This window comes from Juglans microcarpa x Juglans regia, chromosome 6D (assembly GCF_004785595.1).
Source record: "Juglans microcarpa x Juglans regia isolate MS1-56 chromosome 6D, Jm3101_v1.0, whole genome shotgun sequence".
Classification (NCBI taxonomy): domain Eukaryota; kingdom Viridiplantae; phylum Streptophyta; class Magnoliopsida; order Fagales; family Juglandaceae; genus Juglans; species Juglans microcarpa x Juglans regia.
The window spans coordinates 31,968,324-31,992,119 of NC_054604.1; the positions used below are offsets into that span (position 1 = coordinate 31,968,324).

At 34.2% G+C, this 23,796-nt stretch overlaps 2 protein-coding genes across 7 annotated transcripts; both read left to right on the forward strand.

The window, feature by feature from the left end:
- The first annotated feature begins 4,202 nt into the window (after nt 1-4,202).
- LOC121234725 (UDP-galactose/UDP-glucose transporter 2-like) lies at nt 4,203-7,671 on the forward strand. The gene is made up of 8 exons (XM_041130800.1): nt 4,203-4,357; nt 4,491-4,702; nt 5,362-5,390; nt 5,496-5,697; nt 5,937-6,179; nt 6,294-6,395; nt 6,731-6,838; nt 7,225-7,671. The coding sequence occupies exons 2-8, from the start codon at nt 4,577-4,579 to the stop codon at nt 7,474-7,476; spliced, it is 1,062 nt and encodes a 353-aa protein (XP_040986734.1). The 5' UTR covers nt 4,203-4,357; nt 4,491-4,576; the 3' UTR covers nt 7,477-7,671.
- A 919-nt stretch (nt 7,672-8,590) lies between these two features.
- LOC121234724 (nucleoporin NUP116/NSP116-like) lies at nt 8,591-16,375 on the forward strand. Of its 6 annotated transcripts, none has more exons than XM_041130799.1 (10): nt 8,622-8,759; nt 8,860-8,925; nt 9,825-9,926; nt 10,250-10,337; nt 11,067-11,595; nt 12,172-12,246; nt 12,467-12,564; nt 13,436-13,561; nt 14,960-15,049; nt 15,945-16,375. In XM_041130799.1, exons 3-10 carry the CDS (start codon nt 9,868-9,870, stop codon nt 16,074-16,076), a joined length of 1,197 nt encoding a protein of 398 aa, XP_040986733.1. In that variant the 5' UTR covers nt 8,622-8,759; nt 8,860-8,925; nt 9,825-9,867; the 3' UTR covers nt 16,077-16,375. The 6 variants fall into 6 exon arrangements, with proteins under 6 accessions (XP_040986728.1, XP_040986732.1, XP_040986733.1 ...); XM_041130797.1 differs by having other exon boundaries at nt 8,623-8,759; nt 9,778-9,926; XM_041130794.1 differs by lacking the exon at nt 8,860-8,925 and having other exon boundaries at nt 8,591-8,759; nt 9,778-9,926.
- The last annotated feature ends 7,421 nt before the right edge of the window (nt 16,376-23,796 follow it).

Genomic DNA, 23,796 nt, shown 5'->3' on the forward strand with positions numbered 1-23,796 from the left:
ATGTTCTCAGAGTCCTTTAATACGGAATGCCTCTAACAGCGTCATTAATGTGGCATGTAGATCGGATAGTGATGCCATTAATGTGACGTGTAGCTCGAGTAGTGGTGTCATTAATGCAGCGCGATTCTCCGATTTACCTTACTCTGCTGGTGTCTTCAGTGGTCCATTGATGTTACTTTGTCAGATGATCGAAGGTCCCCCTTACTTCTCGCTCATTCATGTAGATATGTACTCAAGGGTTGGACGTTGTTCGAGAGATCTTCAGGACGGCAAATCCCATCCCCCTGTAGTACGCTCCCACATGGGGGTTGCGTTTAGGGGAGTCTATTTGCAGGCTGGGCCAAATGGCCTATTTGTTTTGACCTGAGCCTTCTTTTCTTATCCTCTTAGTTGCTTCTCTCAGACCCACTAAGAGGGGAAAATCCCTTATAATATGCATTCAAACAATATAGATGGAATGCATATATAGAACTTTAGATTCTGTTTTGTCGTTTGGTAGAGCATGTAAGAAGAAATTAACTAAATAAATGAAAGCATAAAGATATAGCTTTAATAATCTTCATGCAAATGATTTGAAAACGACATCAGCTCTAATATATGTTAATATTTTACAAACTTGTCTTAATTAACAGCATGTCTCTGTGTTCACAAAATAAATAGACCATGTTGGCTAAAAAGAATCAATTTTTTCTACAAACATATTCGGCCTAGTTTGGTTTTACAAATATTTGAAACTATCTCATCTCATATCAACATTTAAACACCATTTAAATATAAATATTTTTAATTTTAAAATTTTAAATTTTCAACTTTTTCATCTAGTCGTTATCTAATCATTACAACTTTTTCAAATTTCTAAATAAAATATAAAAAATAATTCAATTTTTTCGAATTTCAAAACAAAATTATATTAAAAAATTATATTCTAACCGTCTCTTAACTCTATAGTTTTTTATTCAATTTGTTTTTTCTCATTTTTCAAAACTTTATAAAAATTTTAACTCAAATTATTTTATTACTATTCATAAATTATTTTATTATTATTTATAGATTTTTTTATCTCATCTATATTAGGGGTGGGCAGCGGGGCCCCGCCCCTGCTGCCCCGCCCGGTTTCCACCCCTCCTCCGCATGGGCGGGCGGGCTAACCCGCTCCGCCCATGCGGGGGCGGGGTCCCCCGCCCCGCATAGTAAGTCCCACATTGCTTAAGGATGACTATTGTATTGCCTTGGCCTCCTATATAAAGATTGGCCTAGGAGGCAAAATCAATCCAAAATCTAACTCTAATGAGTTTAAATTTTTTTATATTTATAAATTTTAATTTATTATTTAAAATATATTATAATTTTGGTTTAAAAAAATATTTTTAGACCAAAAAAATTTTTTTTTTAACATAATGGTGGGGGGCCGGCAGATGGGGGTTTTTCCCCCGCCCCTGCCTCCCGGAGGCGGGGGGCGGGGGGGAAATCCCCAACCCCGCATGGTGCGGGGCGGGGTGTGGGGAAGGGCACCCCCCGCCCCGCACCATGCGGGTAGCAAGCCTAATCTATATAATGAAACTAGGCTTAAAAGTACTCTGAAAATAAGTTTTCATACCCAAAATATTGATATCTATTAAAAAATAGGCCTCATTGCTTTCGTAAAAACAATAAAAAAATCTCAATAAGGCAGTGGGACAAGATTCCGCTCGCTTGAAAAGGTTCAAGAGACGGGACCTTTACACAAGGACCTAATCATTCCAAGCGCATAAACAAAGATGACTATTCTTTTTAACAGATTTTTAATGTTTCCTATCACTTTCGCAAGTACAAGTACGGATCAAAACATCCTAAAACAATATGAAAATTAAATATTATTTTTTTTAAAGATAGAATATAAAATTAAATTTATAAATTGATATAATTTAATATGATATGTTATTATATTTATTTTAATTTTATAATTAAATATACCATATCAAGTTTATATATTTATTTTTATAAATTTTTTTTTGTGGTTAGAACATATTTTGATAGCTTGCTAATGACTTCAAATTCAGTCACCGGGGAAACAGAAAGTCTGTATCTCGTCCCACAGCGTAATGAATAATCCAGACTGCCCCAGAAGAACAATATAAAAGGGTAACAAAATTCAATTGAATAAATATTTACAGATTTTTCAGCCCAACTGCCGATTAAATTAGGCTTTGGGCTTTCAAAATGAGAGAATCGAATAAAACCGATCCTGACTTACAAGCCCAGCCGCGTTATTTGGATCTTTTTGTTTTTCACCAATAATAAAAAAGTATTATTTATAGAATAAATTTATTTGTAAATTTTTTTTATTGATTTATAAAATATTTAGTATGGGAAATAACTTCACAATTTTCAAGAAGCCGTAGGTGGTACTTGGTACGTCGGTGACAAGCCGTAGTTGGAATTTTGACCTAAATAAAATTAAAAATCATAAACTGACATTACTTTTTATAATATATTTTACAATTATATTTGAAAATAAAAAATATTATTATAAAATATCACATTATTTTACAAAAATATTCTTATATTACAATATATGTTATAAAATATGTTGAGAGGGTATTATTTTATTAAAATATTCTTATTTTTATTATAAAATAAATTTAATCCACATCAATTTACGTAACAGTTCCGTTTATTTATTCGGCCGCATCAGGCGGACAATTCGCATTGGCAAAGAAGTTCAATTCTCTGATTAGTTCGTCATCTTAACACGTGGCACCTTAATAGAATGAGTCCAAATAGGTGATCTCACCTACTCGCGAACATGCACTTGGTCCCAAATATAGAATGCTCAATGCGGGGCCCTTATGTATACACACATTACATATTACGCTTTATTTTATATTTTAGTTGTGTACTGTAGTTTATCATTATATTAATTTCCAAAAAATGATATTTGCATCGTATAAGTTATGCGTTGTAGTTAATCATTATAAAAAAAAAAAAAAAGATATTTGCAGCGTATAAGTTATGCTCACATATTTTAAAAAAAGTAAGTATATTTTAAATAGAATATTTTGAATTTACATATTTTAAAATTATATCTATCATTATTCTTAATTTTTAAGGCCAAATTTAATAGTTTCGCACTTATTTTAATTTAATTATGTGAGAACATCAATTAAATATTAAATTTATTATTTTAAAAAATAAAGTAGATATAACGGCTAATTGATAATTTCACGTAAAAATAATATAATAAAAATGAAATAAGAGTATAGGATATAATATAAATTTACTCATTTTAATTTTGATAATTGTTATTGTTCATTTGTAATTTGGCGTATCTAATTATAACGATGCTTTAAATGGTTTATTTATTTATTTATCAATCATGTAAATTAAATCACATTACATCGATACAATTGAAGATAAGAAAAAACATAGAATGAATAAGCATTTCATTATTCTTCTCCAAACAAGGAATAAGGATTGAATCGTATGTCGTTGAAATTGACATACATATTCCTTTGATCTCAATACAAAAAAGTAGTTCAAAATGCATTTCCTTCAACAAGTCTTGTTCAAGAATTTTATTAGTCTAGAATTTATTTGAAAAGATAAGTTATGTCTTTAAGTTTTTAAACATATAAGATCTAGGTAATATAGTTTCGTCTGAATTTAAAAATAACTTTAATTCATTTTAATTTATTTTATTATTATTCATAAATTTTAATTTATAAATTTTATTACTATTTACAAACTATTTTAATTTATCTCAACTTATTTTTAAATTCAAACCGAAACTTCTATGTTTTGAAAGATCATGATCTCACACTCAATTATGCTAATTGATTTTGAGAAACGAGGCCAAGAATTTGAATGGTACCAAAAAAGGTAACTAAACTAAAATGGTTGTAAAATGTTACCAAACTCAGAGCTAAGATGTAGCGAATGGGGAACAGACATGACGCCGATGGAGTAGAAAATATGGCATTACCCTGCGCGGTTCAGCTGTGTCTATTGTTACGTTCGGATGTTAAAATTGAATTGAATTTAATTAAGTTGAGATATTATAATATTATTAAAATATTATTATTATTTTAAAATTTTGAATTATTTATTATATTTTATATTAAAATTTAAAAAAATTATAATAATAAGATAAAATAAGTCGGAATGTAGAATTTACTAACCAAACGTAGTATTATTTGAGGAAAAGGTCTAGATAATTTATAGATTAGTAGTAAGTCAACCACGCGGGATGCCTCCAAATTGCATTGCTTCGTCTAAATCGTGAACTTCCCGGCTTTCAAGCCTCAAAGCCGGCTGCCGATTTCCAAACGCCTCTTTCTTCGTCTCTTTCGGTTTCTAGAGGCAGGCATCATCTGAAAAGGTTTTGTTCCCCTCAGCTTCGATACTTTTCTTCGTGATGTGATAAACCTACCGCTTTCTCTGTTCTTCTTCTTCCTCGGTTTTTTTTCCCCATGGAAAACACCATGCAACGCTTAGACAAGCTGTTCTGCTAGGCCTGCTTTATCCGATTTTGCTTGTATCAGCCTTACTTTTTTGTTCGTGGAACGATCGGACGGTCAGGGTTCGCGGAGGAAAGAGAATGAAGAACGAAGACCGAGCCAGGTCCCTCTTTGGGATTTCCCTCTCAAACCGGCCTATATGGAAGCAATTCCTCATTTGCTCATCTGGGTTCTTCTTTGGCTACCTCGTTAATGGCATTTGCGAGGTTTGCTTATTATTCGTTGACTTTTTCTTATTAATTCTCTCTCGTCCTCACTCAAAATGCTTTCGCATTTGAGTCGGGTTGTGATGATTTTTGGTTGTTTTGGGTTTATTTTGATGGGTATCTACTCTCTTTCATTTTGGGTACCCTCTGTTTGATTGCTGAGATTACGTGGGAAAAGAGAACACGCATTTTGGACTAAAAGATCAAAACAGATTATAATTTCATGTTGCTTTGGATTCTAAAGATGCTAATCTATCCATCTGAGTGATTGTTTACTAGTTTTTGTATTCTTGGGTTTCAACTGATGGGGAATTTTAGAATCCAATATCTAAATTCCCTTCTTCTTTTCCCACGTTTCCCCTGCAAACAAATTAGAGATGAAACGCTTTTTGCACTTTAGCCTTCCGCGCAATTTCTCAAATTTGGTATGCGCTGAAGAGTGTCGTCAGAGCTATCTTGTACCCTGCCTTTTGAATAATCTTCATTTCTATGTTCTAGGGCTACTGTTTTATTGGTTTCATCCGCTGTTAATCTCATCTTCTGAATAGCAAATAATTTGGATAGTTTCGTGTTTTCTTTTATCTTCTTCCTTTCTCTCTCTCTCTCTCCAAACTTTTTTTCTTCTCTGAGCACTGACATGCTATTTTCGGTGATCCCAGGAATTCGTGTACAATCGGCTCCAATTCAGGTAATCTTGTATTCCTTCCATTTGCCAATTTGAAATTTTTCGTGCATCAATTCAACTTTGTCAATGTGTCAATTCTACGTTTATTACTTACTCTCTTGGTTTCAGCTATGGTTGGTATTTCACCTTTGTGCAAGGATTTGTCTACCTGATACTCATATACTTACAAGGATTCACCACCAAGCAAATGGTGAACCCTTGGAAGACGTATGTGAAACTCTCTGCTGTTCTTATGGGTTCGCATGGATTAACTAAAGGGTCTTTGGCATTTCTTAACTATCCGGCACAGATAATGTTCAAATCCACAAAGGTAAACAGTGATGGAATCTGTCTTTTAAAGTTTACCTATTGTAAGCAGAGGATTAACTGAATTTGTTGCAATAATAGTTTTTGGCTTCCACATTTGTTGTTGATTTAATTTCGTTTTTGCTATAACTCTGGAAAATCAGTTTTTTTTTTAGACTTTTACGATATTGGAATAGTAACATAACTAATCTATGTTGGCATCTCTATTTTCTTACATGTGCGTCTGTGATTGTGAAAATTCAGGTTCTGCCGGTCATGATAATGGGTTCCTTCATTCCTGGCTTGAGAAGGAAATATCCAGCTCATGAATACATCTCTGCGATGCTTCTAGTAATTGGTCTGATCCTTTTCACCTTAGCAGACGCCCATACGTCTCCTAATTTTAGCATTGCTGGTGTTGTAATGATAATGGGTGCTCTTATCATGGATGCCTTCTTGGGAAATTTGCAAGAAGCAATTTTTACCATGAATCCCGATACCACACAGGTGACTTATAGACCCTGGGGTTTATGAAAAGCAAAAGGGAATCAATCTATAAAAAAAAAAAAAAAAGGAATCTTTGTTTTTAACTATAATATTCTCTTATTATTCTACTGACAGATGGAGATGTTATTCTGCTCAACTGTTGTGGGGTTGCCTTTCTTGGTTCCACCAATGATCCTAACAGGAGAGCTGGTTAAGGCTTGGAATTCTTGTTCAGAGGTAAGAACAAGCCCGTACCTTACAGATAGCTTTTACCTTTTTAATCGCGTATCCGTGATCTATTATTTCGTCACAGGAATTGATGATTTAATAGCTGTCCACTCCAGTAGTTTATTTACTGCTGAATTAAGAGGGTTATATAGTTATTCAAGATTAGGAATTGGTTAGAATTCTTTATAATAACATTAGTCATTGAATAGGATCCGAAATATGATTGGTACCTTCCTTTGTTCTTCTTCATTTTTCATAGTTAACTTTCTAACGATTAAGCGTCATTATTTTTTCTTTTTCTCCTTGTTGGATTGTCTTTGTAACGTTTTGTTAATGAACTGCAGCATCCTTATGTCTATGGGGTGTTAGTGTTTGAAGCCATGGCCACATTCATTGGGCAAGTGTCTGTTTTATCGCTCATTGCCATTTTTGGGGCTGCCACCACTGCCATGGTAAATATATATTCTTCCTCCAAACTGCATCTCTGTTTGTCGTTTATATCATGTTATTGTTCCACGTTATTATAGAGGAATCACTTAAAGATCGTTGGGGGATGTTGCAACCTCTTTGATACAGGATTTGAATTAAGCATATATATCATTTAATGCCACTTGAATGGGTGCCTCTAGTTCTGTTGTCTGTACTGAGGGCGTCTCTAGCCTTCTATAAATTATAGTAGTTATGAGTCTTTTTTCAGAACTTTATTTCTCAAATTCCGTGACATATTTACTGGAACGTCTTTGATTATCATGGAATTGCCTTCTATGCATCATATGATGTCATTAGAGCATTTTTCACTGAATTAACCATTGGAATTCTGATTGATGCTGGCATTCAGGTAACAACTGCTAGAAAGGCAGTCACTCTGTTGCTATCATATATGATATTTACAAAGCCATTAACTGAACAGCATGGGACAGGGCTGTTGCTCATAGCCATGGGAATCATTCTGAAGATGTTACCTGACAACAAACTTCCAGGTAGGAGTGCAGTGGCATCCACAAAGCAGGGAAAACCCTCCAGCAAAGTAGACAATAGCCTGCAAGAAAATGGAGAGAGTGTAGAGGAAGAGAAAAATCTCTTAGTCTGAAGATCAACGTAGATGTTTATCTCTTTTATTCTGGTTTTTCTTTTATTATTTTGTAATTTGTTAATCGAGGTTCCTACAAAAGGACAGGGATAAGAGAAAGCAGAAATATATATTTTACCAACACGTGATGTAGGTTGATATGGTGAGGAATGAGATTATTCACATTAGATATTATGGAAACTGAAAGATTTAACAGTTGGGAGTTTCCTGAATTTCTTACTTAAATACCATGAACCAAATCTTCAAAACAATGGCCAAGGACAAGAGTGTAAAGAGGGGGGAATTGTCTTTTGTCGAGACAAAACAACGAAGTCGACACAACGAAGATGGATGGGCATTTTCCTCCATTTGCCGGGTGTCATTCGAACAAGATTTTATGGATCAATCAATCTTCTATGAATTATAACATCATCATGCATCAGTTTTTTGTAACCCATTTGTCATCTTTCGTCTTTTGGCAACTCTCAACTTACAACAAATGCATTTTGGATTAATTGAATTTTACATAGCAAGCAGGTTGGAAACTTTCTCAAAAACTTCCAACTTTTCAATATCCTTCCACGCTAAGTTTTAAGGCAGTTTTTATTTTATCGGACGTTAAAGTCTAACCTAAAAGTTAAAGAAAAATGATATTTACAGTTATAGAATATGTAAGTGCTATACACTCATTTTGAAAAAAGAAAGAAAATATAGAATTTACATAAAAATTTTAATTTTTTAATGATAGATCACTATTTTTCAAAAAAAAAAGTGCAGTACTTGCACAAACCATTACCGTATGTACCATTACTTTAAAACCATATATACCTATATTTCAAACCGGGCTAAAACTTTAGTACTTCTTCTGGTTTTAGGCCCAAGACGCTTTCCGGACACTGGCCCATATTGTTCATTTTTGGTAACGGCAGTGGGCCCCATTAGCAACGGGCATCCATGTTAAAAACATAAAATATTGCAGCAGCACGTGCTCATGTGCACCAATCTTAGCCGTCATGACGACCCTATCTAACGGCCTCAATTGAAAGTTCGTTCCCCACCTGATCCAACGGCTCCAAAAAATTGGAGAGAGAGAGAGAGAGAGAGAGAGAGAGAGAGAGAGAGAGAGCCTCTTCCTGCCTTCCCTTTTAACACGCCTGAAACAAAAGCAGACATTTTTGAAGGAAACCCTAAAATCTCTCCTTTCTGCTACCCCTTGCGCTTTTGGAAGAACTCCATAGACAATCATGAAAGGAACGAAACGTTTCGGTGTATCCGAATCGAACCCCGACACCAATGAGACGGCCGTGAGTATCCGTACTTTGCTCTCTCCCTCCTCTTTTTTCTTACCCCGAAAATCCCTAATATGGATTTTTTTTAAGTTTTTAAATCTATTTGGGGTAGGAGACTGTTATCTGTTCAGCTGACCACCGTACGAAAATTCTGATCGAGTTCGAATTTGTGTACTAAATAGTAAGTACTCGAGCAATATGAAACATGAAAATTTCACCTTTTTTGCTTTTTATTTGGTTAGCTTTGGTTTAGAAGGCTTCGAAAGTTGTGTTCATATTGAATTCTTTTGAGGGAAGTGAAAAGTGAAACTAGACGGTAGTACAATTTTGGTGCTTCACCTAAAGTTTTTCCGGTTGTTGAAAAGTAGTTCATTCTTGTTAACTTGAATTTAGATTATAAAAGTCCTTTTACCGTGTTGTTGATAATTTTTAAATATTTGATTTGATTTTTGTAACAAATGTTTAGGTTGGAGTGTTGGTGGAGACTCTAAAAGAATATGTAGAACTGCAAATGTCCAATATCGGGTTTTTTTTTTTTTTTGGGGGGGGGGGGGGAAGAGAGAGAGAGAGAGAGCTTTAGCGAATTTGTACTTTTTGGATGAAATGCCCGAACAGCCGAACATCGCTTTACCATGCAATTCATGCTGTCGTCACGAGCTCTTGAAAATACCGTAGGTTTTAACAAGATGAGAAAGCTTTATTGAAATGGTTTCCGGAAAGATTGCCATGGCAATAGATATTCCTCTCTTGAAATGGGTTTTTTTACTGTTCAATTGTTAGAATCTTCCATTCACTTGCAAAATGAGCACAATGTCTGCTGGAGCACTGAAAGAAATGCTGGTGATTTTATCTTCCCTAGAAAAAACGGAAAGGATCGTTAGTGGTTGGCTGTGAAACTTGGTGTTCAGAAAAAAGTGTCTTTTCTATTTTTTTTAATGCGGATGGTTTGTGTTGGGCTATCTCCTTCTTATGTATTTATGTGTCCAACTGTTTGGAGGCTTATAATGGTTCTTCTCGTTTAAATTTGATACAGTTTCGGAATAAAAGAGTAATGGCAGGATCTGCCTTTGATGCTCACAGGGCAGAACCATCTCAGCAGTTGGCAGCAACTGCTCCATTGGACATGCAACGGGCGAACTCATCTTGGCAGCATGTGAGAGCTCTCAATACCCAATTTGCAAGGTGCACCATTCTTCTATCTGTCTTCTTTTTCTCCCCTTTGACAATGGCATTTATCATGTCATCATGTAGTCTGTTCCTATTCTGCAAATTTGCTATGTATAGGTTTTTATGTTATCTTGTCTTGATATCCTTTATTTATGTTCTTAAGTACTTCCATGTTCTATTGGTTCTCTGAAGTTGTATTTCCTGTTGTTAATATTTGGACGATCAATATTTCCTGTTGTTAATATTTGGACCTTCATTGTTCTTGATCTTATATACGTTGCAGATTGATTTTGATTTTCCCACTGTAAGGCCTGATTTGTTATATCTATTTTGAACAGTTGGGTGCAAGCACAAATGAAGAACCACCCTGATGAACTTTGGGAAGATGGTGTCCGGGACTATCTAACCCATGCTTCAAACATCATGGTATTTCCAAACTAATTTTATTTTGTTTCAAAGGTGTTATATATTTCTTTATTTGCATTCCTTAGTTGTACCAAGTATAGTTATCTGGACTATCTCAATATGTTTTGGGCCCCTGCCCATTTGATGGCTGAAGAAGATATATTTTGCAAAAGATAATGTTGAGGGTTCATCTTGTATTGTTTACTGGATTTACTTCATGTTAATACATGAATGTAATTACATATATGTCTACTTTTCAGATTAGTGATGTTTTTGGCAAACCCTTTAAATGGCTATATGCATGTTCTAATGGACGCATGTAATTGTATTTGAAAATAATTATACACCTTCTTTTGCAGACTTGGTCGCTCCATTGCCCGATCTTTATCAGTTTTTTTTTGCTTAGGATATGCATACTCTCTTTCTCTCTCTCTCTCTCTTTATACATACATACATACATATATATATATATATATATATATATATAGGGAAATGGTTACGATTGGAGCAGCTCGGTTAAAACTTTGTCTAGCCAGTACCAAAGTAGTTCTTTACTTTTTATTTGTTTTGGTTTTTTTTTTTTTTTTTTGGGGGGGGGGGGGGATGAAAAGACTTTTTTCCTAAATCTGGTTCCTTAACTCAAACCTGACCATGATGTTTCAATTATATTACTTCTGTTTCACTATAAAGCACGGAAAAATCTTTATGATGTCATTAACTGTTACATATTTCTATTTGATCTCTTTTTAGGAGAAGTTCAGTGATGTTGTCAACTGGCTCAAAGCAAATGCAGCAAAGGGAGGTAGCTTGTCTAGGTCGGAAGCTCAAGCTGTTGAAAATAAAGTGGTGTTTGAAAGCAATAATAGTGGGATGAAGTTATCTCACGAGAAAACCGGGTTTAATCCATCAGGCACCACTACAAACGTTGCAACATCATGGGGTTCTGGAGTATTCTCCAGTAGTCAAACCTCTGGGTTTCCTGCAGTGAGCACAACTTCATTGAGCTTCGGAGCATTTCCAAAGAATGAAGCCCCTGGATCTACTCCGGCAGGGACAAACACAACCTTTTCAAACACATTGAGCTCTAAAGTGTTTTCAAATAGTCAAACCACTGGATCTAATCCAGCAGGCACACCCACAACCTTTTCAAATTTGAGTTCTGGAGTATTTTCAAACAGTCAGACCCCTGGATTTACTCCAGCTGGCACAACTGCAAACTTTGCAAATTCATGGAGCTCTGGAGTGTTTTCAAACATTCAAAAGCCTGTCTTGTTTGGTGGTATTATTTTATTTGATTTTAAGAAATATCTTCTATGATCTTTGACAAAAGCACTAATATTAGAAGCTTTATGATGTTAAAGTTAAAGTTGGTGCTCAAAATGTGTTTCACTCAAGTGGAAACCTGAACTTAGTAGAAGAAACCTACGTTCTTGTTGAACAGAAAAAAAAAAAAAAGGTTACCAGACCATACAGGGATGGTAAAGTGGACTATAGAAGGGTACACATAGAGAACTCCACTAGACCTCAGTTTCACAGGGTAAAGGTACATACTCATTAAAATGATGACTTATTTTAATAGAAAGTTCGAACTGGTTGAAAATTTGAAGTCTATCTTTAGTTCGTGAACCAGTCCTTGCCCTTGGAACTTCACAAAGAGTTCCTGAAACCCAGTACCTTTGTGGTGATGAACAATTTGATCAGTGAAAATTAGCTGTTAGAACTTAGATAAAAGCTCAGTGATACAGACTGAACTTTTCTAGTTGTCTCTATTAGCTGTTCCATTTTTAGTACAGAGTTGTATGAGTTGCTTTGATGAGATCGAGGTGCATTTGATTTGCTACTTTTTTACTTTCAGGGAATCAAAGTTCGGTCACTGTTGCTCAAAGTTCAGTTCCCACAAACTGTGATGCTTCAGATGATGCAGATGGTGGTGAGACAATGGAATTTTTTTACTCTATTTTTCTTCATTCAAATAAAATAGATTTATATTTCTAAAACAACCATCCTAGAACTCGGCTACAGTTAGTGGAGATGGGTATAGACTTTTTAACAAAATTAAATAATAAGGTTTGAAATTATTGGTGGACGATATTTGGGACATCAATGAATTTTTCTCTCTTGCTGATCTAAGGAATTTTCCTCTTTTGTAGAAAATGAGTTGGAGCAGCCTAGCAGCCCATCTGTTAAAAAGTCAGAAGAGAAGGGCATAGTTGTAGTTCATGAAGTCAAGTGCAAGCTTTATGTGAAGGTATTCAATTGTGAAAACTGTTTTTAATAGGTAAAAACACAAGTCACACTCCCACATGGGATTGCTCAGCAACCTCATCTCCTTTTCTCACCAAGAAAGCAATGCCATTAGGTCTAAAGACCATTGAATTTTATTGTGAGAACTTTTATGATATCATCTTGCTGATACAGCATCTGTATATTTTTTCTTCTTTTTTCGGTTTTAATTAATGCTGTTCACCCATATTTTCACTCAAAAGATATACGTACCATGTATGTCATGTCTCCTTGCTGCATGCATTTAATGATAGGAATAGATATTGCCATTTTGAAATTGTGCAAATGATAATTGTTGTTTCATTTGTTGGCAGTTTCATCAATGAACTTTGTTGTAAGCGTTACTAGGTTAGTAGCTACACAACAAGACAGTGAATGCTTGTTGTGCATGCAAGCTTGCTTTTGTATGCTAGGGCTGAGTGTTCTGCCCCAATTTAAGGGCGTAGTAGCTCATCCATTGACTATTCATCAGGCTAGAACTACTTTAAATTGATTAGATTGGTTAATGTCGTATACTCGGGCCTTTGTCTACTTTATTCTCAATAAAATTTTGTTAATCAATAAAAAAAAAGATTAGTTAATGTCATTTATTTTTCCATTTATGGTTCTTGTACATTAACTTATCCAGTATCTGTAACCAGTAAGATTTATGGGCCAGTGGCCTTTGGCCCAGATGGTATAAGCCTTGTTTAAAAAAAACCATTAAGATTCATGGCAGAATCAAAGGGACGATTGACTGAGTGATCCAGTAAGAATCTGGCTATTGCTCACTTACAAGTTACGAGTGTTTGCCTAGACCTTATTTTTGTGTTTTTCTTGTCCTTCAATTACTCCAGTCAAGTGATCCAGCAGATAAAGATGCATGGAAAGATAAAGGCATGGGACAGCTTTCCATTAAATGCAAAGAGGGTGTTGACAAGGGTACTAAAGAATCCAAACCAACGATTATTGTGAGAAATGAGGTATGTTTCCGTAGATAATTTTGTTTGAAATATTAAAAACAAAATAATATTAAATTTTGTTCATAAAAATATTAAATTTAGCATGAAAAGTTTATCTGACAATGGGAGAATGCATCCCGTCATAGCTGTTAGTTTGGAATTTGGCCACTTATGTGTCCACTTTTTCTCTAATCCTGAATCATAATTATGAAACAAAATACATAGGGGAAACCTTTACATAATGTTGATTTATGCTACAGTTTATGCTATATAGATTACTCTCAGCTTAGGATCACGTTGAGCTATGATATGTCATATGAATTACCTAATTAGTAGTCTTGATAAGTCTCTCTCTCTCTCTCTCTCTCTCTCCCCCTGTTTCTCCCCAAAGTAGGAAATAAATATCATTAAACCATATAGCTGCATTTTGATAATAAAATTCAAGAGCTTTTTGCACCATTCAAGGAGCATATATCTTCTTGTTATAGTTTGAAGTTCCGATTATTAAATTTATTGCCAGCCCATCTCCTTTTTGTTTTGAAGATTCTATTGAAAGGCATAAACCAAGTACCCAGGTATGATTATAAGAGGAATACCTAACTACAAATAGAAAATGATACAAGAAAACTTAGCCCATTAAAATGGGCAAAGGCTCTTATATTGAATGGAGATAATCTTCACGATTTGCTTTTAGCCTATTCTCTAGTTCCTAGCTTGTATTTAGGTGTTTTCTCTTGTATACTTCCTGTATACTTGGACTATGCCTATTTACTTGTCAATAAAATTTTCTTGTTACTTATAAAAAGAAAAAAATGTATAGAGGCTATCCTCAAAATTTCTATCATTTTCCTTCCTCCAAATGCATCCCTCTAGACAGCTAACGGCCATCTTCCACATTGCTACACTGTGTGGGCTGCCATATAACCCTCTCCAATTGGCAAAAAGGTCTATTTTCTGCAATTGTGAGAGATAGAGAATCTGTAGATGGTGATCTACAGATGCCCTATTTTTTGCACATACAACATCAATCTGTCACAACTCACAATGATATGATGTTTCCTTAGGTTATCTAGGATTTTTCCCCAGTAAGTTTTCCAAGCAAAAAATGCTGTTCTCGGAGGCTCCTTAGACTGGCATATACTCCAAGGGAAGGAGTTATTAATCTGAGATATTAGGACCTTGTAGAAAGATAAAAAAATGAACTTCCCTGTCTCTGAAAGGCCCAAAGAGTCTGTCAGCCCATCTCCTTGTGGTTACAACTAAAATAATTCTTTATTATGATTTAACCATTGTTTTCTCTCCTTGTAATTTTGTTGTTGGTATCGTTTGTATTGTTGTTTTGTTAAAGGTGTGTGCATGTGTCCTTTAAAACTTTAAACTATTGTTTACTAAACTTTCTGTAACCTCTACTGTTTGCAGGTTGGGAGACTGCTGCTTAATGCATTGCTATATCCTGGCATCAAGACAAATTTGCAGAAGAACTCCATTGTTGCAATATTCCATACTTCGGTAAAAACATGATAAAACTGCATATTACATTTTTATTTCATTTTGACTTAGTTTAGCTGTGGTTTTCCTACACTAGTAATACTAGAAAGCAGTGTCATAGAACTCAGGATAAAATAAAGCACTATTGAGACTTTCTTTTCCTCTCTTTTTTCCTAATAAAGGTAGCAGACATAAAATGCTTTGGGCGGCATTTGGCTCCTAGGAAAGGAGACAAAGTAGCTGGGAGTTCTTACGTTACCTATCCAGAAAAAAGAAAAAAAAAAAAATTGTTGGGAGTTATTACCTCTCTCCTGGTTGTTTCCCATTTGGATGCATTATTTTTTCATTATCGAGTTAAAGATCTGCCCATTAAAAAAGAAAAGAGCTCAAGATCCAATATTTTTATCATGGCCTATAATTTCTAAATACTGCACTCAAACAAAATTCATTATCTTTAATATCATGAATTCATTTTCTGCAATTCTCTCTTTAGGACACAAATATATTGATATTAACTGTTTTATGCACACACACACACCGTCACACTCATATATGTATGTATTTTGAGAAATGCTTTGCTACAATCGTTGATGTGGTACGTTAGATTGTAAATCTACTTTTATTGTAAGGTAGATATAACGTATCATATGAAACCATATCAGCTTGTGAGTTTCCTTATGTGAGATCTCTGTGGCTGTAGCATACTTCTCATGTAGTATTAGTGATCTTATTACATATACAGATATGTAGAAATACATGCTTCTGTTTGAAGAAATTTCTAATAATGACCTATCTGTTACAGATGATTTGGATTGCGTATACCGTGGTTCTATCTTACACAGTAGTCCTAGAAGCTATTGTATTGTGACTTATATCATGCATTATGAAAGTGTTTTGTTTCTCTTGATGTTTGTAGGGTGATAGTGATGGAAATAATGGTGGCAATAACAATAATGTTGTGGCACGTACCTTCTTAATTAAGACAAAAACAGCTGAGGATCGAAATAAACTGGCTACGGCCATTCAAGAATTTGCACCAGCATCTTGAAAACAACTATAAGCAACAGCTTATTTACATGGATGACACTTATTTTTCCTCATAATTTCCTTCTAATTTTGAGCCAGTTTCTTTTTGGGGCTCCAGGACCAGCGGGGAAAAACTTTTTGGGTAGGCTCAATATTAATGTATCTAGTAAGAGGCCACTGTACTTATACCATAAGTGAGGAATGAAAGGGATTATCTTTTGCTGCCAAATTGGAATTTGAGCTCTTTTGTGCCCTAATACCTATATATGCTGACTGTTGGAGGATTTTGTGCATCAATCATCATTTTGGTCCATTTTGTTATATAATTGTTGTCAGTCTCTGTCTGGTCAAAGCCTTATTAATACCATGTTCTGTACTTTCTACAATATTTAGCTATGAACCTCTTAACTTTATGCCTGCATGGAAAAAAGAAGAAAGTATTAGGACATGTGTGCGAGTCAACGGGCTAGTATACAAAAAATCCTATAAAAGGGTTATAAAAGGGTTGCATTTATACTGTAACTGCTTGAATAATCTTGTACCACTTAAGCTATACATTTATTGGATTAGCAACACCTATTCTTGCATATAATAATATTGCATGCGTATTTCTAAAATAATAGTACTCACAATATTTAATGGCACAACATACCGTCAAAGTTAAAATGATCATATCATTTTATAAATATTGTAATATTTACAATATTCTCTACACCTCTAACCCATACAACGTTCGTGCCTTAAATAATCCATCATTATTAGCTCAATTTGCTAGGTACAAGCGGGTTGCGTACCAACCCGCATACCAGTTAATATTTTAAAGTTGTTGTCAGTTGTATTAAAAAAAAAAATGAAAAAAGAGCAAAACACGATAACATCCAAAGAACTGAAATGAAGTGGAAGATAGAAACATCAGGAAAACACAATCTTGTACAATAGAAAGAACACCGTCGAACTCGGGGATGTTCTCGCTTCCTTAACCAAATAGAATCTCTGTGTAAAAATTTTGATTTTCAGTTGTTTCTCCTTTCCCATTACCCACCCATCTCTCTCTCTCTCTAAAAATAACCTCTCGCACTCTAAAATAAATTTTCACACCTGTATATTATATACACAGATTGCAAATGTGTTTGATTTTGTGAAAAGATTGGAGGAGGAATTGAGGAAGATCAACGCATTTAAACGCGAGCTTCTTCTCTGCATGACTTTATTGACCGATGGTTGGTTTTGGATTTTCTTTCCTTTATTATGCCATTTTTTTGAAATAGATTTGGTTTTTGGGATGGGCTTGGATTTAAGAGGTTTCGGATAGGCAGGCTTCTTTTTATTTGTTAATTTGGAACTAAATGATACAATATCGGAGATGGGTTCTTGGGTGGGTTTTGATTATTTTCTTTTTGTGGGTATTTGTTCTTATACATATGAAAATCCTCTGCTGGAATGGGTCTTTCTGTGGGATTTATGCCATTTAAGGCATATTCAGGTTATCCCGTTGCAAGCAAAGAAGAAATGGAGGAATTTCTAGTTTATGGGATTTCGTTTCTCACTCCAAGGATTAAGGATTCGAGGGAAGAATTCAATTCTAACTGTTCGAAAAATGACTGCAACAAGTCAGTTTCCTCCTCTGCTCCTACTGCAAATATACAGAGTGTGACACAGCATTCGCAGCTTCGCCAAAATCAAAACGATTCGTTTCATTAAATTAGTCCATGTCAACTTCGGTGCACAAATTCGCCTGGAAGAATCATTTTCCTTATTAGCTAAGTTTGTATGATCACATAACTTATTTATAGATCTAACAGGACTCATTCTTTAGAAACGAGTCACCCCTTTTTTTGACAAACCAAAATCTACATACCATTATTAGAAATGACTTATATTAAGGCTGATTTGGACAGTGAATTGAAATAATATAATATGGAAGTTAAAAATTGAATAAAATATTATTAGCATATTATTTTTATTTTAAAATTTAAAAAACTTGAATTGTTTATTGTATTTTAATTATAAGTATGAAAAAATTGTAATGATTAGATAAAATGATATGAGTTGAAATGATTTCATTTTACAAACCAGAACTAAATGTAATTAGCCGTTTGCATTAAAATCAATGTCTTACAAAATTTACTTTCCGGGGTTTTCTCCTTTATAGTAATTTTAGAATATAAAAATGATGAAAAACCTTGCCGAAAGCTCTCTCTCCCTTTTCTCTCTAAAGAGCCGCCCGCCGCCCCAGTAAAAACCCAACCCAGGAGGTGGAGTTTCGACTCCTCCCTCCCTCCCATCTGGTCAGATCAGAGACTGTGTAGGCATTTATTTTTCAGTTTTGTTTGTTTTTCCGTCTAAAGTATGGTGAAATGCCGATCTACTGTTTTTCGAAGCCCAACCACCACCACGCACCCCACCGCAAATTTCTAGGCTGTCGATCCTTCGTATGCCTGAAGGCTTTTGTCGAACAAAGCAGCGCTTGAGTCACATGCGTGAGTCACATGCAGTGCGTGAGATCCACACGCCATCGCACTAGGAAGCGTTTACTGTCGCTACGGGCGGTGTTTCTGGTACTAGGGACCACGATTTCTTTAGACTCGACTGGCTGCACACTCCTAGCGTGGCACGTGTCCCTCACGCGCCATCACAGTCTATTTGTTCCTTGTATTTTGATTTCCTTCAAGCTGAAAATTCAGATCTATAGTTGTAATCCGTTATTTTCACATCTATCTTTCTATTTATTGTTATTTCCTTTTATTTAGGTAAAAAAAAAAAAAATAGTCTCTTAGACATTTTTTCCATAGAGTGAAAGTCTTCTCCTCCTTTGGAGGTGGGGTTTGAAATCTCTACTTTAGGCGAAGTGTGGTCTCTCAGACGATTTGTCTGTAGAGACTTATAGAAGTTAAGACTATACCAGTCACAAAAGGAATTTGTGTATAGACGGAGCCCCAATCATGAGTAGTTAGCTTGTAATCTAAGATTTTTCCTATATGTATCAGGTCACAGCTGTAACTTCACTTTCATGAATGAATGAAGTCTATTTCCTATAAATATATATATAAAAGTAGGAGTAAACCGACAAGCAATAGCAATGGTGCAGTCATATGTAAATTTTTTGCTTGCAAGCTACAATATCTTTACATATTTGGATAGGTACTATTCACAATCTATTGATTATTTTATCACTTATTTATTTCTCCTTCCACTCACTCTCTCCACTTAAGACAAAATAATAATTTAATTAAAAATTAAATTATTAATTAATATATGGTCAGTATAATTACAAAATATGAAAAAATAATAAAAAAAAGATTATTATTATTAAAAAGTAAAATTTTATTATTATTTTAATTAATAGATAAATAATCTAATGTGACAAGCTCTCTTGAATGGCAAAGACAAAAAACAAAATATGTGATTTTAGTAGAATTTTATCTTTTCATTTGCAACTCCATTGCTAATGCTCTATCATGTAAAAACTTACATCCAAAAATTGCTAATCAATGCCATGCTCCTAGCAATGCTATAAATTTACAATATTCATACTTTCCGCAGGGATGGCTGACACAACCCAAGTCCATTCTTGGACTCCACGTTCCTCTTTTTGTTAGTCGAAATAGACCGGACATCAGCGTTTTGGTAATGATTTGATATCGGATATTTTGTGAATAATAATAAAAAAATAATATAAAATATTAGATAATAATAAATAATAATAAAAAAGTAAATAAAAAATTATAATAAAATAATAAATTATAATAAATTATAAGATAGTAATAGAATTATTATCTTTTTATTATCTATTTACTATTTATAATGTATTTAAAATTCTTACTATCTAGGTTTTTTTTTTTTCTCTATTCTTTTCCCTTCTGCTTGTTTGAGTACTCTTTCGTCGGATACTTATTTTTCAACCTCTCTTTGTCTCTGTCTCTGTCTTTCTTTTTCTTTTTTTGTTTTTGGTTCAATTTGTTAGTTAGTACCAGACTAATATATTCTTCTATTCTTCTTCCTCCTCATCTTCTTCTCTTTGAAAATAACAAATAGTAATATAGCTGAAAACTTGAAGAAAAAAAAAAAAAGAAAGAAAAGAAAAGAAAATCAAATATTATCTTTGAAAGACATCTAAATGACGTTTCGAAAAAGTGGGATTGTGACTTCAAGATGACGCTTCAAAGCAACGTACGTGGGCGTATTTTCACCACTAAGAAGAAAGTGCGCACTATGGAAAAACCTACCCATAACACCGCATGAGTACTAGTACTACTGTGAGGATAAAGTTGCAGGATTTGAGGTCCACGATGGGTAAGTTGCAAGTCTTCAGGTCATGAGAGGGAAGGAGAGAGACGAAAGGAGAGAGAGGTTAGGGATTTCGATTTCTCGAGAGAGAATGAGAGCAGAGAGAGGGGGGGTGGGGTCGGTGGGTCTCGATTCAGGATCTTCTGATGCGCGTCTCACGTTGGTTTTGCATATATCCCTTACGTGGCGAGTCTTCATTAGTCTCCGATAATTAGACTTTGTAGGAGACACCTGTAAAAAGTGTTTCTCTTTATTTTAAATATTTTTTTAAAATATATATATTTTTATTAATAGTCACTTATTTAACTATTAATTAAAATTAAAATTAAAAAAAATAGATACAAAATAGATAGAAGTAGGATAATAACCCTTTATTTCGTTCTCAGAATATTCTATCCCCCAAACTAGCTTAGAGCGCTAACATCCGGTAGCTCATAATTGGTCCTTAGCTAAATTATTGGAAAAGAAAAATGAAGATGGAAGAAAAGTTCCTATAATAACTTTGATTTTAGGATGTGGGGAGCAACTGTATACCACCTTAATCATTCTTTTGATTTTTTTATTCCAAATTTAATAATACATTTAGATAAATTTACCATTCCTACTCTTTTTTCAAAATTAGAAAAAGTATCGTAAAAATCAAAATTTATTTATTTTTGTTAATGTGAGGATGATTATATTTTTATATATTTCAATAATATTAAATAAAATAATTTTTACTAAATATTTAACTAATTTTATTAACAAACACACATTTCCACATTGATATATACAATTTCAATTCCTAACTAATTTTTAAAATTTAACTGTTACAAAATATTATTGTTGGAAAAACCAATTTTGACAAAAAATTATATTTTTCTCAAAAATGTGATAATTTTGAAAATATTTATCGTATCTACAAAAAAATTATTTAAATTTTTGAATAAAATATTCACTAGAGAGTAATAATTCAGGAAGAAAGAAAAAGATAAAAGAGTGAGTAGGAAGTGAGAAAGAAATAATAAAAAAAGAATAGAGAAAGATTATCTTAATAGAATAGAAAAAGAATAGAAAGTGAAATGTATGAGATTTTGAAAGAGTCGTGCTATACTGAAGCCAGACACTCTACACATCTCTTAAAAATATGTGATTTTATTTTTTTATTATCATATTTGATGATTTATAAAATATGAGGATAAAAAAGTAATATCACATATTTTTAAATGATGTGTAAAAGTGTGTGACTTAAGTTTAGAAAAGATGAGAAAAATTTAAGAAAAGATAAATTTTAGCTACAAGAAAAATTTTGCTCATCCACGCTCTTAAACCCCTCGCTGTCTCTCTCTCTCTCTCTCTCTCTCTCTCTCTCTCTCCCTCTCTCTCTCTCTCTGTGTCTCATCCTCCAGCTCTTACATAACCCAGTTATCAGGCATCTTTGCCCTTAATTCCATGATCTCTATTTTCAGCTATATTCCCGGTTGGTTGTTCTTAGTTCCTCTCTATTTACAGAGTCGGAACAATCCCACTGCAACAAATTGGTTTGGTCTTGCACTCTCTCGTATATTTCTTTCACAAAAGTGGTTCTACGTAATGCCACCATTTACTGAAGTACATCTTTTTAAACAAAGGTAAGTAAAGTTTTCTTTTTGCCTTTTGCCTCCCTTCCCCAGGGCCCCCACCATCCTTGAAGTTTTTTGTTTAGTTTGTCCACGATCGAGTTGCATGTTAATGTTCTCTTTGGATAGTATTCGTTCTCTATTCCATATCTAAATGTGGGTTTTTTCCCCTCTCATTCTGTCGATCATGGTGTTTTCTTTTGTGTTTGCGTGCGGAGATGGTTTCTGGGTTTACAGGGTTCGTGAAATCGAAAGATTTTCTTAACGCAATATACATGGGGAGTTTATGTTCAACGTGTCGCATATATACGATGTTTATGAGGGTTTTGAAGGGTAAAAAGAATTGAAATTTAGACAATGAGCATAGAAATTTGGAGTTTGCTGATCAGTCCGATTACTGCAATCAGTAGATTTGTCCGGTAAATAAGTATTCGGGTGCGTTATCCGTTGTTGCGGTTCTGGTCGCTGTTTTTTCTATTTTTTCTTTTAGTAAAAAGACGACGGTATCCTAATTTTATTAAGGGTAATGATAGGGTTACGACTCATTTACTATTTATTGAGTATTTGTTTTTTTATTATTTTATTTTAAGTATTTTTTTAACATCCTTAATCATTAAGTAAAAATCAAACAAATATATAAATTGATTAATAGTCACTTCCTTAACTATTAAGTAAAATAAAAAAATAAAAAAAATAAAATACAAAAAGAATAGTAGGACGGTAGTAGCCCTATCATTTTCCTTTTATTAATAACTCTTACTTGTGGTAGTAGAAAATCGTGGTTACATCCAAACACCTGGGAGATACAAATAAGCATAAAACCCAAAAACCAAACATAAAAAATACTAAAACAACCAAACACAATACAAAAACTAAGAGACGAATAGGGTAAAAATAGAACAAAGACAAAGAAAACCAACCCTAAAAAAATATAAGAACATGCAAAAAAGACATGCAAGTGAGAATATCAAAATAAATAAAGCACGAACAACTTATCAAGAACAACATTAAGAGATTCGTAAACAAGGAAGACCAATTCTATCATTGCGAAGAAGACCTCTTAAGCAGGTAGGTAACATGCAACTATCACCAGATCAATCCATATCTAAACCCTAAGCTCCACTCTTGGCAAGAGAATCAGCCATCACATTTCCTTCTCGAAAAATATGTTTTACGCAGTATTTCATAGACTCCATATAAACAAATAGCTCACCCCAGAAATCTTCTAAAAATATTACAGTTACCCCTAGTGATCCAATCTACAAGAATTTGGGAGTCAGTCTCAATTTATACCCTGTGAAAGCCAAGTTGATAGCACCTCCGAACCCCTTCCAATAAACTCCTCATTTCAGCAAAGTTATTAGAGCCTTGACCCAACAAGACAAAATAAACCGCACACAAATTACCATTGGCGTCCCGAATAACACCCCCTACTCCTGACAACCTAGGATTAACTAAACAACTCCCATTCGTATTAAGTTTAACCCAACCCTGTAGAGACTTATGTCATCTCACCACACGAACCTTCTTAAATTTGGGGTGTAAAATCGGAATCTCCAACCGATTTAAAATAGCCACATCCTGATTAGGGAACCTTAACACTTTCATGATCATTTGCATAATCTGGCGTAACCATAATTTTATAGTATGCCAAATAGACTCAACTGTGCCAACCTTATCATCAAACCGAGCTTTGCAACTCCTCTGCCAAATATTCGAAGAAACTATCGACAGGAGGAGACCAAAAATAGTTCGTAATTGAGAAGACTAACCAGCACGACGAAACTAAAAAAAATATTTGCTCCTGCCAAGTGCGAAAAATACTCATATGCACCCCTAATTGAGTCGCAGCCAGAC